Source organism: Elephantulus edwardii, unplaced genomic scaffold (genome assembly GCF_000299155.1).
Source record: "Elephantulus edwardii isolate Elephantulus edwardi_28Jun2011 unplaced genomic scaffold, EleEdw1.0 scaffold00278, whole genome shotgun sequence".
Lineage (NCBI taxonomy): Eukaryota > Metazoa > Chordata > Mammalia > Macroscelidea > Macroscelididae > Elephantulus > Elephantulus edwardii.
The window spans coordinates 1,878,674-1,894,296 of record NW_006400028.1 but is presented as its reverse complement, the minus strand read 5'-3'; the positions used below and the strand labels follow the sequence as shown (position 1 = coordinate 1,894,296).

Here is a 15,623-nt window from a genome sequence, read left to right as displayed (position 1 = left end):
GGTTGGCGCAGGATAGAGCAGGGTTTAGGGCTGTTGTGCATAGGGTCACTATGCGTCGAAAACGACTCGACCGCACATAACAACAACAACAACAACAGATAGAGTCCAGAAACAGTGTCACTGGTCATGCCTCCTGTTCTTTTACACTACTTCAGTCTTTCAGCTGAGTCTCTTTTTAAAAATTTTTTAAAAGTGTGTTATTTTTCCTGTGTGTACCATCAAATCAGATCTGATTGGTACAGGATGAGATTGCCCCTCTTTCTCCAGCAGAGCATCTGGTGGATTTGAACCACATGCCTCTGGGATTGCAATGCAGCTTCTTGCCAGTAGGCCACAAGAGCTCTAGCTAAGTGTCTTAGAGAGGCAGCTTGGTAGTAGTTAAGAACTAGAACTCTGGAACCAAACTATGTAATTCAAAGCCAGCTCTCCCATGGCATCATGCACTTACACAAGTCACTGAATCCTCTATGCCTCATTTTCTCACCTGAAACAGACTAATAATAGTAATACCATCCCATAGTAGTTTTTGAGAATTTTAATCAGTTAATACATGTGAATTCTTAGATGTATAATACATGATTTAAAATAATCATTGAATGAATGTTGAAGTTAAAATAGCAAAAAACCCCCTTTATCCTCTCTCTTCTACAGAAAGAAAGGTAGAGGTCATCTTACCAGAACCTTTTTTCATCAGCACCCTCCCCACCTCCAACATCTATAACTATCTGTCCCTCCTTGTCCCATTCTTAGAGGAAGACACATCCCTAAGTCTTGCAGTGCTTCCAGCTTTTTACATATTAAGATAAACAGAAAAGAATAATATTTGTTTAATTCCATGTTCTAAGAAAGGCTGTTTGCCTTCCAAAGTAACTGGATTAGGGTTTCTAACTCCCCTGTACTCTTCCAGACTATCCAAGGGCTGAGAATATTTAAACATTAGTCTACTCACAAGGCACCTACAGAACAGGACACACCCTCTATTCCCAGCCCTGAAGAATTAGAGATAAACCTGGGCCCAGTTCTGGGTCCTCTTCACTGCTATCTAAGGAACTTGAGTCTGTAGCAGTTATCTTGTTTCTTTGTTGTATTTGGTCATGTTACTCTCCTGTTTAAAGCACCTTCATTTCTAATAAATCTCCAGTTCTTCAAGTAAACTTAGGGCCCTCATGGTCTAGGCTCTGGTTGCATCTCAAGCTTCTTCTCATGCCACTTGCCACTCATTCACCTAAACTCCTACCCAGCCCCATCCTATTTATTGTCTTCTCTGGAAGTTATGCCTTCTTTAATGTCAGTAGACCCCTGCATTTCTTTGCCCCTGCCTATATCCTACTCCTTCCTTTACATTTTAAAAATACTTGCACACATTTATTAATTTAGGTCTCAGCTTGCTCAGAGAAGCCTTCTGCAGCTTCCTAGATGAGGTCAAGCCCAGGTCTGCACCACCCTGGCGACTTGCAAGGAACGTGCCTGGTGCAGTCGGTGCTCTCTGGACTGGTCACCTGACTCTCTGTTAGATAGAGCTATCTAAGCATTTTTAACAACTTTTGTATATTCCTTGTCAACCTTATAATTAAAAAATATTTTTTTCTGTCCCCCTATGTTAGTAGACTATAAATTTCATGACCATGACTATAAATTTCCAGGCAATGTCTGTCTTACTCATTATTAGTTCAGTGATAGAATTCTTCACTTCCATATAGAAGACCTGGAGTTCCATTCCTGGTCAATGCATCTTTGAAGTGCAAAGTAACATGATCCTGTATTTTTAAAGTAGTGCTTTATACCATGAGCTGCCTAAAGATCAAATAACTGTCTTATCTTGGAGGAAATGCAGCTGGAATTCTTCTTAGAGGTTACTGAGATTCTCAGTATGCTCTAAGGGATACCAAGATCCTTCTTGGCCGTATTGTCAAAATGGCCAGTCCCCGGAAAAGGATATCATGCTTCTGAAAGTGGAGGAGCAGTGAAAGAGAGTAAGACCCTCAATGAGACAGATTGACACAGTGACTGCAGCAGATAGTTAAGTTTAAGCTCAACAGACATTGTGAGAGGCACAGGATCAGGCAAGTTTTGATCTGTCGTATACAGAGGTCACTGGGAGCTAGAGCCATTGTTTCATCAGTGTTTTAACCTCTATTTAATAGCTTTTCCCATATAACTTAAACATTTGTTAATCTTTGAGAGAGTCAGAGAGTCGTCTGTAGCTTTTTTTTAATTTATTTTTTTTAATTTTACCAATCTTATAGAGTCTGTAGCTTTTTGCATAGGACCTCACATTTTGTTTTCTTTATGACAAAATGTATTTAAAGAAGAATGTTACTTTCACTTGTACCTCTGATTTGTTCCCCAGTATTTTTAAAAATCTGGGTTTTTTTCTGTCCCTTTTCATTTAAAACTGTTCTTAACTTGGCCACAGATGATCTAATTGCTAACTCCCATGAGTATTTTCCATCTTTGTTGTACATTTCTGATGTGTATCTCCTCTTCTCTCTCCCTTTCGCTCCCTTCTCCCTATTTTTCCTGGTCTTCCCCCTGTGACTCAGCATCCTTTCTTTTTCCTCTACTCATTCTTTAAATGTTAGGATTTCTTTTCTGGCCTTCATCTCCTCTCAGCTACATTTTTTCTTGGCTATGTCATTCATACCAAAAGCTTCAGCTACTATCCCCTCCACTGTTGAGTCTCAAACTGTATGGCCATCCTAAAGTGTGTCTGCATACTGCCTCTTGGTTTTGACTTGGCCACATGTAACTGCCAAGCACAAGGTATATGGATCTTGAATGTTGGCCAGAAAGAGTGTTAGCACTCATTTGATCTATATTCTTACAGATGAAGAAACTGAGACCAGAAAAGTGTTGTGACTTGTCCCAGATGAGAATACAGCTTATAGCAGTTTTATATTATGTACTGTTGAGTTAGAACCTATTTACAGCTAACCCTCCCACAGGTTTTCAGAGGCTGTAAATCTTATGGGAGAAGATCCCCCATCTTTGTACTGCAGAGTAGCTGGTGGATACAAACCACATGCCTTTGGATTGGCAGTGCAGCTCCTTACTACTAGACCACCAGAGAGCCAATACAAGGTTAAAAATCCCGTCTCTGAACACTCAAAATCCAAGACTTTGATTTTATGCCAGACACTTGAAGAGAATCCATTTCCTGCCTCCATTAGAAAGCCTTTCTCACTTCTACCTGAAGGAGGTACTTATTTTGCCATCCACATGCTGGGTCAGGGGCATGATTCTCTTTGCGCTTTCTGAGAATAGTAAGGAAATAGCCACCAGTAAAATTTTTCTTCTATTAAAATCACTTGCTTGTTTAATCTAGACTATTGGTAAAGAAAGCACCTGACAATTGTAACTGTATAAATAATTCTGATTCAGTATATCACAGTTTTCTGGCTTAAAAAAAAATAATTCCAATATGTGCCAGAATGAATGCAGAATTATGAGCATACTTAGCTATTATTACAAGAAAAAAATTATTATTTTTTTTAATCCTTTAATCTTCTGTAAAAAAACAGGTAAAAGTCAGGTGGAAAAATGTCTTAGGAAAATTACTTTTTTTACCTCCCCTTTCCTCTGACATTTTTTCCTGAGAATTTTTTCTTAGGCATTTGTAGTTTTAGCTATAAATGAATGTTAAGATTTGTATAGTTACATGCATGGTTTTGTGCTTAATAGCAATATTTATTAACATAAATTTATATTTATGCATTTTAACTAATCTTTGTTCATTTCTCCTTTAGTTATTAGTATCTGCTCCGTGCTGTCAATTTTTGTAGATTATTAGTTTCAAAGACACTGTTTATTTTTAAAGAATCTAACACCACAATGTGTCTTAGAGACAGTATATTCCCTCCACCTTTTTTTAACTTTATTTTGGTTTTGCATACAAAATTTGTATATATTGTATTCCATTCATGTCCACACCTCCCTTAAAAATAGACTCTGCCAACCCAGAATTTCCTAAATTTCTTTTTGAAAGATGAAATTATTAATATTTCAGCAAGGGGATGGGGCTGGGAAATGAGTATGTTAACCAAAACTAGTTCAGTGTGTGTGGCCTGCCAGGGACTTTCATATTTATTCTCTTTATTAAGACTCATCATAAGCACTCAAAGTAGGAGTTATTCCAGTTTTACCTATTATGAAATTGAGGCATGGAGCTGTTAAGTAACTTGTCAAGTGGCTAGTAAAATGGTGAGCTCAGAATCCTAACCTAATTTCAGTATGGAACTATCCCCTTAATTCATCTTGCTGCTTTTAAGCCTTCATGTCATTTATATTGAAAATTTCTTAGTTGGATGCATAGTTTTCCTTCATGCTGGTGGTTTAATTAACCAGCTGCCTGATGATGTGGTCACATTTACAGTTTGGTTTCTCAGTGGTTTAAGTGTTTTGCTTTGTTGTTTTTTTATTTGTTTGAACTTGCTTGTTGCCTTAGGTGAAATACCAGCCTTAAGAAGTCATGTATATTTGACCTAGAAAACAGAAACGTGCAGCCAAAACAATTTTCCGATTTGAGTTTTGGGAGAAAGCAATCTGAGCTCATATTCTAGTTCTTGATGTAGAAACTAGCTAGGTATTTTCCCAGATGAGATGTGAGGGTCTATGCTGAGAATTGACATGTCCTGAATGGCTGTCCTGAAGTAGAGTCCCTTGAAAAGTATTGTTAAAGCTAGCATTGTTGAGTTAGAGAGAATAATATATTTTCTAGGTTGGCCACGGAACACTTTTGGAACTGTGTGTATGCATATGTGTGTGTGTGTGTGTGTGTATATATATATATATATATATAAATTAGGTTAAGTAAAAATTCTTACTTGGTTGGGGAAAATCATCTACAACAGATTGAAGTATTTTAATGGAGGTTTATTTTAGGCTAATCTATGAAAAAATTACATTTTTTTTTACTTTCAGCACAAGGTTAATTCCAATGTAGAGAGAGACAGCATTTTTTTAAAAATTGTAGGTTTTTAATTCTTTGGAGTCCTCTTGGCCTTTTGGTTCAGATATGGCAAAAAAAGACAAAAGCCAAAATGCTCTTTAGCGGGCTTAAGAAGTAAGGCCATTTTGTGTGAATTTATTTTATGTATTTTAAGCCTTTATGTCGCATAAGTTTTGGAAGAAGAGATGTTTGGAGATGGGTCACGACTTTGTTTCGTTCATTGAATGGAATTATCGTTGTAAAGAGAACTTGATAAAATTTAATAATGAAACTTACCCCTGTCTTCAGACCAGCATCTCCTGAACATGATCAAAATCCTCTTTTTGCGTTTTGCTTTAAGATTGAGATCATTCATATTCTCAGCTATAATTTGGACTTTTTTTCTCCTTCACTTTTGAGTTCCGTATGAATCTGCCTACACGCCTTATGCATGGATAGTCATGGTCATCATTTTACTTCCCACCTCCATTGACACCTTCCTGGTCTAAAATTTGCATCATAAAGGTTGAATTGATTAATTAATTTATTTTTGTTGTTGTTAGATCCCCTTGAGTCAAGCACAACTCTGTAGTGAACTCTGTCCTAAAGAGACCTCTCTTGGTAGCCTGTAGGGAGTTGTGCTTCTTTCCCAAAGGTGGTGCCTCTCCAATGGTCTCAGTTCACCCGTGGCTCCTCAGGGAAAGGTGGACAGTCTCCTTCTGTACAGCAGCCTCATAAACTCACTGGAGGTGCAGCTTTCGGTCAGTTCTGACTCTATAGCAGTGAATTAGAGGTGGCTTTTTTAAAAAAAAAACCGAACAAAAACAAACCCCAAAACAAACCAGATTTGAAGGGAATAACTCTCAAATTTTTTTCCTCACTTAATCACTCATTTTGTTCCCTCCTAACGACTCCTTAAACAGAATAGAATATTTAGTAATGATGTATAATGACTTCTTGCTATTTTTTAGCAGCAGGAGGATACAGTTTTCACAGTTGGCTGTCTCATTTAAAAGGTAAAAGGTGTTAAACGAGGCTGTTCACCTAGGGACTTGTTTAGGAGGTGGGAAGACTTTTTTTTTTAAATGTTTTCTGGAAAATCATCTATATTTTGGAATGAGTCATAAGAAGTTGCTTATCTCATGATCATTTTATGAACAATGTTGTTGTTGTTGTTAAGTGGTTCCAACTCTTAGTGACAACAGAAAGAAGCACTGCCCAGTTTTAATAGGAACAATAGATTATTTTTATCCTTTTACCGCATCTGATTTGGGGGCCACCTACAAATAAATAACAATGGACAAAGGACAATAAGACCAGAGATTCAGACTCCGATCTAGCTGTGTAACCTTAAAAAGATTTTTTTTTCATGTCTCAGTTTCTTGTTCTGCCTTAAAAGTAATGCCTTTTCTGTTTGTTGAGGAAGATTTTTAGGCATATTAAAGGAATTGATTTGAGAATGTTTTGAAAAGTTAGAATAGTATTTAGAGGCATAAAAGAAAGAGAGAGGGAGGCTGATGACCCATGAGATAAAATCGGCCTCAAACTTGGGGAATTTCACGTTGAGACATAACAGATGGGTCTTCTCTCTTAGATAGGAACAACAGCATGGCCAGTACCCTGCTCACCAGTAATGGAAGTGAAATATGTTGTTTTATATTCTCCTCCCCTAAAGATTTAGAGCCTCAAAAACGTGCTGTAGGGGCATTGCATGTTAGAATCAACTTGACTGTGTGCTGTATGTTTCTGTAACATCACCTGTAAAATGAGAATGATGATAATTTATTGCTTCAGGGGGCCAATTGTGAGGGTCTTAGTTAGGACAGAGACTGATATATAGTAAGCCCTTGATATGTGTCTTTCCTATCTTATCTATTTATATTGAATATTTAAAAGGCTTTTAATTACCATTGTTTCCTTTGTGCTCCCATAGTTCTTTATATAAAACCATAACTGTAGCATTTATTACTGTTGTTGTAATTATTTGCATAGTCTAGTAACTTCCTGGTTTAGTAATACTCTGCATGCCATTCACTTAAAAAAAAAAGGCACCAACTGTCATTGAGTTGATTCTGACTTCTAGTCACCCTTTAGGACAAGGTAGACTGCTCCATAGCACTTCTGAGGTGGTAATCTTTATAGAAGTAAACTGCGATGTTCTTTTTTTTCCTCGAGCAGCTGTTGAATTTGAGGCAATGCACCAGAATTCCTATTCCAGTCTTGTTTTTGTTGTTATGTGCTGTCAAGTAACCAGCAACTCACAGGAACCCTATGTACAACAGCTCTGAACCCTGCTTTCTCCTGAGCTAACCTTATTGTCTCTGACATACCTAACCCTATTACCCCAGTCACTGAGTCAATCCATCTCATCAAGGGTCTTCCTCTCTTGTGCCGCCCCTCCACCTTCCTAGGCATGTCTCTCTCCAAGGACTGATCCTTCCATGCAGCATGCACAAAGTATGTCAGACAGAGCTTCAGAATCCTTGCCTCAAAGGAGCAGCCTGGTTCACCCTCTTTAGGATGAACCTGTTTGTTCTCCTAGCAGCCCATGGTATATTGAATACTCTTCTCCAGGACCACATCTTAAAGGTGTCAATTCTCCTTCTGTCCTCTCTGGTCATTGTCCAGCTTTCTGATGAACCTGTTTGCTCTCCTAGCAGCCCATGGTATATTGAATACTCTTCTCCAGGACCACATCTTAAAGGCATCAATTCTCCTTCTGTCATCTCTAGTCATTGTCCAGCTTTCTGATGCTTATCTTAGGTGCTTTTTAAAAAAAAGTTTTCCTTGAACAGCCAGTGTGTCGTTGTTGTTCTGTTGTCCCCACACCACCACTCCAGCCCCTCTCCCCACTGCCATCTCTGATTGAGAAGGTGTGACTTTGAGGCAGGGCTATCATGGCATGTACCTTTTTATTTCCACTGGAGCAGAAAGGATTTATGACTGGAGCTTCAGTCTTTATTCTCTCGTCTGTCAGGATTGTTCTCTGTGGTACAGGTTATACATGCAACTTGATGACTCTACAGAATTTCCTGAAGCCTGCGTTTATTTAGCACTTTGTTGCTCAGGATGCTTTGCAAGGTCACATAGGAAAGATGTTTAGCACTGTTCTGATTCTGTAGCTCAGAACCCCAACGACCAGATATGACCATGTAGTGATCAGCGGAATAAAATCAGTAAACCATCCAGGCAGTGTACCGTGATGAGCTATGTCATATTCCTGATATTCATATGAAAAACCAGACCCAAAGCAAATCCACTCACTTTGCAAAGCTTTCCCTTTCCTCACGAAGGCAGAGAACCTTCTGTGTTTCATGCTGCACTCTGGTGAAGTGGTGAAATGTTGTTTACAACTGTCTTCTCTCCCACACTAGGCTTTCAGTAAATGTTTGTTGCTATCAGTACTTTCTATAGCCCAGACCTCATACTGTACCTTTAACCACAATAGAAATCCTGTAAAGTAGGTTTGAAGACTTGGAAACCAAGATGTATCATAGTGCAAAGTAAAATTTATCTGGAGTCATTTAGTAGCTAGGAAGTGGTATGGTTGGGAACTAGGCATGGGACTGTTTGGTTCAAACTGTTAAGTTTTCAATCACAGTGAACTGCACCTCATCATTGTAAACATAATGGCTAATTGTAGGACTGTTCTCCTTAGGACCTTTTGGCTTTTCAGATTGATTTACTTTCTTTCCCAGTCTGTTTAGATATACCTTCTGGGCTACCTGTGCCAAGCTGTTTTCATTGATCCTAAGTGGTGAGGAGAGAAATTTGTGTTGGGTGTTGCAGTTCCTTTCTGCACCACCTCACATGTATTCCTTGTGTCTGTGTTGGTTTTTCAGGGTTCTGATGGTGCTGATGCAAGTGGACACTTGTTTGGAGTTATGTGTGTCTAAGACTGCAAACAACTTGTCTTGGTTGTTTCTGTCCAAAATGTCTTTGAAGGCTAGATCCTTTCACACCTGTCAGATGCTGCAGACTCCTGGACATGGCTACTCTTCTGAGTGTACATGAGGGTGGAGAAATACGTTACCCTAGTGGGAGGGGAAAGCTAATACGCCCTGTGTTTGTTTAATTCTCAAAAAACTTGAACAGCAGGTTTATCTTTGACATAAGCCATTTTAATGCAAATTTTATTCAGGTATAGTTACAGGCACTCCTTTTAGTTCTCTGTATGCCAGACTGGGGATGGGGGGTGGGGGGGTGTCAGTCTGAGGAAGAATGTCTTAGTTTCTGAGCTGATCTGTTCTATGCTGCCCAGTGAGACTGTATAACTGAGACTACGTTCTCTTCAACTTTGTTCTCTTTTCATGGGAAACCAAAAGCATGACCCAGCACACTCCATATATGATTGTTAGCTAATTAGCAAACAATTTCTAAATTTGCTCTATTTTTAAGACAAGCTCTGCAAAATACTTGTTAAAAATGCAGATTTGTAGTGCAGCAATGAATGAATGGAAATCCAAATTCTCTGTAAATGCTCATTAAAATTATTAAAAAAATAATAAAATAATAAAAAAATACGCAGATTTGTGTGTCTCAAACCAGACTAGGTGCATCATACTTTCCTTGGTGGCACCTGGGAGTTTATTACTTTGGTGAAGATTGGGCAAGTTTGGGAAACATTGTTTTAGTCAGCCACAACTGCTTAGCCACAGGGGGTCAGAATGTTTTAACTAAAAGTGGGCAGGCAGTAACTGAAATGTGATGGACCATTTTTACTGAATTCCTTCTGTTGACTCTCTGCCCAATGGATACATTTAGATCTGGCATGGTGTCCCTTTTGACTTTTCATGCCGTATGATTTATATACTTTTCCTCTCCCCAAGTGTTATAAGTACTGCCTTTCCAGCCACCTTTGAGGTCTAGCTGTCAAGTTTCAATAAACTTCTGGTTTACCAAATTCTTTTCCCTGGACCTTTCAGCTCCTCTTCAGTAAAGCCCTCTTTCCTATCATTTCTTGTTTTCCACCCAAGTACACATGTCTCTTTGATTTATTGTCTTCTCTCTGCCTCCATCTTGTTCATTCATTCAGTCACTCATTTGACAAGTATTCTATTGTGCCAGGCTGTGGGCAGGCTGCAGGGATGAACAAAACACAATGCCTGCCCTCAAGTGCACAGTCAGTAGGGAGACAGATGTGTAAACAATTAATTAAAATACCAGTGGTGTGCTCAGTGCTATCTTAGATGTGTGTGCAGAATTTTAGGAACACAGAGGAGGAAGTGACTAAACAGTGTGGGGAAGGCAGCACAGAGGAGGCGACTTTTGAGCAGGGTTTTGTAGTCAGAGAAGTGGAGGGGGTCATTTTTAAGGATTGTGACGCCTGTCAGCATTGCTGCAGTTCAGCTTCTCCTAGGTCTTGATTTTTTTGATCATTTATGGATCTGTGCTAATTGGCATGGCTGAATTAGACTCTCTTGATTGACCTCTTTCAAAACCCAGGATAGTTAGTAGCTACCTGATTAATGTCCAGGATACCAAATCTAGCCGTTTGTCTCACAATCGTTTACTGACAGTGAGTAATTGAAACGCTAAGAACTGAAGAAAGCTTTTAAAGGCCTTTCATTTTATCAGATGTGTTCTGAGCCAGCAGAAGTGGTCTTTGTGCCCTTCAGAGAGTAGGGGGTATGTGTATGTGTGTGTGGTAGACTTTGGGGACCTGTGTGTGGAGAATGGAACAAGAGAATGAACTATTGTTTCTTCTGTAATGAGAGACATGATTTCCTGTTTCCAATGAAGATTCCCTTGATAGGTTACTGTATCTCTCATTTTGTGCATTGCAGAGATTACTTAGACTCTTAAATGTCTTAATTTGAAAAGATGTGGTTTATATTTCAGTGAATGCTCTGTATATTACTTAACTGGAGAAATCAAGGTGAAGAATCACTTGCAATTAAATTTGTATGATCTACTATATAGTCATTATTTAAAATTTAATGCATATACTGTTTGTTAAGATAATATATGCTCATCATAGAAAACTTGTTCTTGTGTACCTTCAAGTCAGAACTGACCGATAGATAGCTGACCATCTGGTTGGTTTTCAGAGGCAGTTAGTTGCACTGGAAGAGACTGCCCATTTCTTCTCCCATGAACTGCGTGCCTTCAGAATTGCAGCACAGCTTCTTGCCACTAGGCCACCAGATATATGTATGTATGTATGTATGTATGTATGTATGTATATTTAACCTCCTCCTGTGCAATTTACTGTCTCTGAAAAGCTACTTGAGGGTCTGCCACAGATCATTTCCAACTCAACAGCACAGAACAACAACATCTTGCGTGTTTTAATCACTATTCGAAGGCATCTGACTGTGTGGATCATAAGAAATTATGGCTAACACTGAGAAGAATGGGAATCCTGGAACACTTAATTGTCCTAGTGTGAAACCTATGCCTAGACCAAGAGGATGTTGTGAGAATAGAGCAAGGGAATGCTGCTTCTGTTGTTGTTAGGTACCATAGCGACCCTGTGAACAACAGATCTGAGTCCTGTCCTATCTTGTGCCATCCTCATAGTCTCTGACACACTTGAGCCCAGTTGCAGTCACTGTGTCATTCCACCTAGTTCAGGGCCTTTCCTCTTTTTCACCATTTCTCCACCTTCGCAAGCATGAATAGCCTCTCATAGTGACATGCCAAAGTATGTGATACGAAGCTTTATCATCTTTGCCTCTAAGGAGCACTCTGGCTGACCTTCTCCAGTACATCTTTTCAGTAGTCTAATCCAAAGCACACCTCAAAGGCATCAGTTCTTCTTCTGTTGTCTTTATTCATTGTCCAGCTCTCAGCAGTATAACAGGTGATTGAAAAGACTGAATCAGGTCTACCTTAGTCCTCAAATTAACATCATCGCTCCTCAATAACTTGGAGAGGTCACTGACTGCAAATTTGGAAACACAATATGTCTCATGATCTCCTGACTGCTCATACCAAGTGTATTGATTGTGAATCCAAGTAAGATGAAATCCTTGACATACTGAATATCTCATGGACTGCCAAAAGAACAAATAGATGCTTTGGAGAAAGTGTAGGCAGAGTGCTCTTTTGAGGCAAAGATAACCAAGTTATGTCTCAGGTAATCTGGGCATGTTGCTAGGAAAGGCTTTTCCTTGGAGAGGGACGTCATACTTAGAAAGGTGGATGGTTGGCAAAGAAAAGGAAGATCCTCCAATGAGGTGGATTGATACAGTGACTGCAGCAATGGGCTTGAGTGTGTCAAATTATGAGAATGGCACAGCCTTCAAATCTGTTGTTCATAGGATTGCTGTGAGTCATTTCTGAGATTGCTGGTTGAAAACCACTTAGATAAATGGTCTGTAGCCTAGGGGAGCTCTGATGACCTTGCAGGTAAAGAGGTGTGCTGCCAACACAAACATAAGCAGTTTGAGTATTACCATCTGCTCCAAGGGAGACTGATGGGTAGCCTACTTTCGTGCCATTTACCATCTCTGAAAACCTAGATCAGCTGTGAGTCAGTTCCAAATTGATGGCAATGAGTTTGAATTTTGATTAATGCATTTAGGTTGTTTTAGGGTTTTTTTTTCACTACAAACAATAGGAGAGAACTATCCTAATACTGTTTTTTGTGCGCCTGTGTATTATAACCAAATAAAATCCTCAAAGTTAACTATATAACCACTATTTTTCTAGAAAATACATTACACAAAAAATATTTTGTTCTTGCCCCCCACCCCAGCTGTGTCCTGATGCATCACAGACCTTTTCTTTCCCCCTGGATTCTAGATCCGTATACCAGCTATTGATTGGGTTCTTGTCATGGATGTCCCACATGTTTGTCTAAGTTCAGCTTTTGACTGCTTAAAATCTATTAGAAATGCACCTCTTGGTTATGTCAGTAAAAGTAGCATCATCATCCACCTGGTTGTTCACACTAGACATTTCCTTTTCTACCCCACATTTACTAGTCTGAAAACTGAGGTTAGAATTCCTATACTCTCTTTCTTAGGTTTACTTGTTTGTGTTATCTGTATGCACTTCCTGGTTGGTAGAACGGTGAGTGCATTTGGTTTCTAACTGAAAGGTTAGTAGCTCGAGGTCATCCACAGGTACCTTGCAAGAAAAGCCTGACAAACTTCTTAAAAATCAGCCTTTGTCTAGTGGCAAGAAGCTGCACTGCAATCCCAGAGGTGCATGGTTCAAATCCACCAGATGCTCTGCCGGGAAAGGAGGGACAATCTCCTCCTGTACTAGTCAGATCCAATTTGACAGTACGCGCGCGCACACACACCCCCCAAAATAATAAAAAAATAAAAAGAAATTAAAAAATCAGCCTTTGAAAGCACATTCTATAACAGATGATAGTGGTGGATTAACTGTATACATGTCTGTCTTTTCTACCAAGTAAAGTAAAAAAAAAACAAAACCTAAAATACACACATGAAGAACCTGGAAAGTAATATAATAAATACTTGTTGTTGTTAAGTCCTCAACACTTGTGTGACTTTCACCTTTCTCCAAGTTCATAGAGTTTCCGGAGGCAAGCTATTACGGATGCAATGTGTGGCTGAAGTTTAAGAAAGATGATAGGCACTAATGAAAGGATAGCACATGGATGGATAGAAAGCAGAGTTGCAAGGAAAAGAAGGCAGAGAGAAAAGTGTACACTAAAGAGAGAATAAGTAATTTAAAACTGAGGTAACATGTTATGAGGTAACATGATGAAGCATTGTTTTCTAAAGCACATTTTCCCTTGAAAAGTCTTTACGTAAAATGAAGTCTTGTATATTGTCAATACACAAAATATATATAAAGAAATCCAAATTTAGTATAAAAAGTACATTAATAGCATAAACTTTTGGCTCATAGTAAACCTATAGGACAGAATAGAACCTACACTTTAGTTTTTCCACGGCTGTAGATCTTTATAGGAGCTGACTGGCTCATCATTTCCTGTGAACAGAGGTCCAAAATAACCTTTTCAGTGTCTCATTCCAGTGCCTAAACCTTTACTTCTCCTTTTAACTAGACTCTTGATTTTATGTGATTTTAGATTTCCCAATAGTTGGAATTGACCTGATGAGAACTATTTTTTTGTTTTTTTTTTATTTGGGGGGTGGTGTATATATAACAGTAGGATTGAATATCTTGTAAGTAATTTGCATGTATTTGGTTAAACTGAAACTTTGGACGGGGAGGGGAGGAATCACTGTATACCAGCTTTGCAGCAGTCCCTTTTGATATCCAAACTAGGGACACCTCGGAATCTGGAAATCCCTGTCATGTTTTGCAATAATATATTGCTATGCAAGATTGGTTGGTTTGGGGACAAGCTCTGCAGTTTGCCACAGGAAGTAAACTCAAAACCTGTGGGAAATCACACACTGCAGGATCCTTGGCAAAGAACCATTTATTTTCCCCTCATTCTATATGTAGTACTTTTATAACACTCTGTAATTAATTTTATTTTTACAGTGGACGACTACAGAGTAAGAATAATGCATAACCTATTTCTGTTTCCTGCTATTTTAGGGGACATCACACAGAAAGGATATGAAAAGAAAAGATCAAAACTGCTGTCTCCTTACATCCCGCAGACACAAGGTAGGCAATGAAAATTGATATTAACTTATTCCATGTTTTACACCAAAGAGTTGCTTGCTGTCTTACAAGAGGTCTGTCTTTTGTTTGTTCCTGTTTTCTCCTTCCTCACCAGGAGAGAGGGGGGGAAAAGGAAGGAGAGAAAGGAGGAAACGAATCTTGGCTGGCCATCTGCTATGTACTGCTGTTAGGCATTTTTTAAATACCCAAGGTCATCAAATCTTGTAGGTGGAGTTTAGGTGGTAGCGTGTGAATGATTCAGTGGCAGGAAATGCCAAGCCCTGGGAACGCTGCATCTTGTTAATACCTGAGCATAGACTGTGAGCCAGAGGAAGCAAGGAGAGCAAAGATGAGGGAAAAAAGATGATTTAGGTTTTGTTTGTTTTTTTTATTTTTTATTTTTATTTTATTATTTTTGTGTGTGTACCGTCAAATCAGACCTGACTGGTACAGGAGGAGATTGTCCCTCCTTCCCCGGCAGAGCATGATAGATTGAGTTTTGTAGGGCAAGGAGTACTTGAGGATTTAGGGTGCAAGAAACCTAAGAAAACTTTTAAATTCATTCACAGCCTGCCTCTATGTAGATTGTCACGTTCTTTATGTAGCAGAAAGTCTTGTGTCACTTTGTGCTTGGTTTCAAAGTAGCTGTAGCCTTTGCCTCTAGGCAAAACCACCTCTAACTCATTAAGTTTTCAAGTTATTCAGATTCCAGAATTTCCTTTGATAGCCTATTTCTGCTTTAATCACCTTTACTATAAGGAGCTCCCTTTCTTCTTCCTCAGTCCCCTCCCTGCAATCAGGCTTCCATCACCCTATCCTTTGTGGAGCTAATTACCTTTATTACCAGGTTATAAATGCCACAAAACTTTGTATTCCTCACTGTTTTAATATCAATCCTTACACATGCTATATAGTCTGTAAGTATTTGTTGAGTGAATAATGGAATAACTGAATAATATTGATAAACCAATATATCTCATTGAGTTTCTTGTTTCAGTTCCTGCATTGTTATTCTTGGAAACCTCTCCCTCCAAAAACCAGTAGGTCAATACAGTGTCAACCAATTTAAATATCTTAATTTCATACCACCTGAATTTCTTTTTTTTTTATTAAATTTTATTAGTTTCAATGA

The 15,623-nt window shown here is 38.8% G+C and overlaps 1 protein-coding gene across 1 annotated transcript in view; it reads left to right on the top strand.

Moving 5' to 3' along the window:
- The window catches only part of DIP2B (DIP2 disco-interacting protein 2 homolog B (Drosophila)), a 303,253-nt gene that overhangs the window by 145,051 nt on the left and 142,579 nt on the right, over positions 1-15,623 (top strand). The window contains exon 2 of the mRNA XM_006900236.1: positions 14,423-14,494. Coding sequence (XP_006900298.1) covers positions 14,423-14,494 — 72 coding nt within the window. The remainder of the gene's footprint in view (positions 1-14,422; positions 14,495-15,623) is intronic.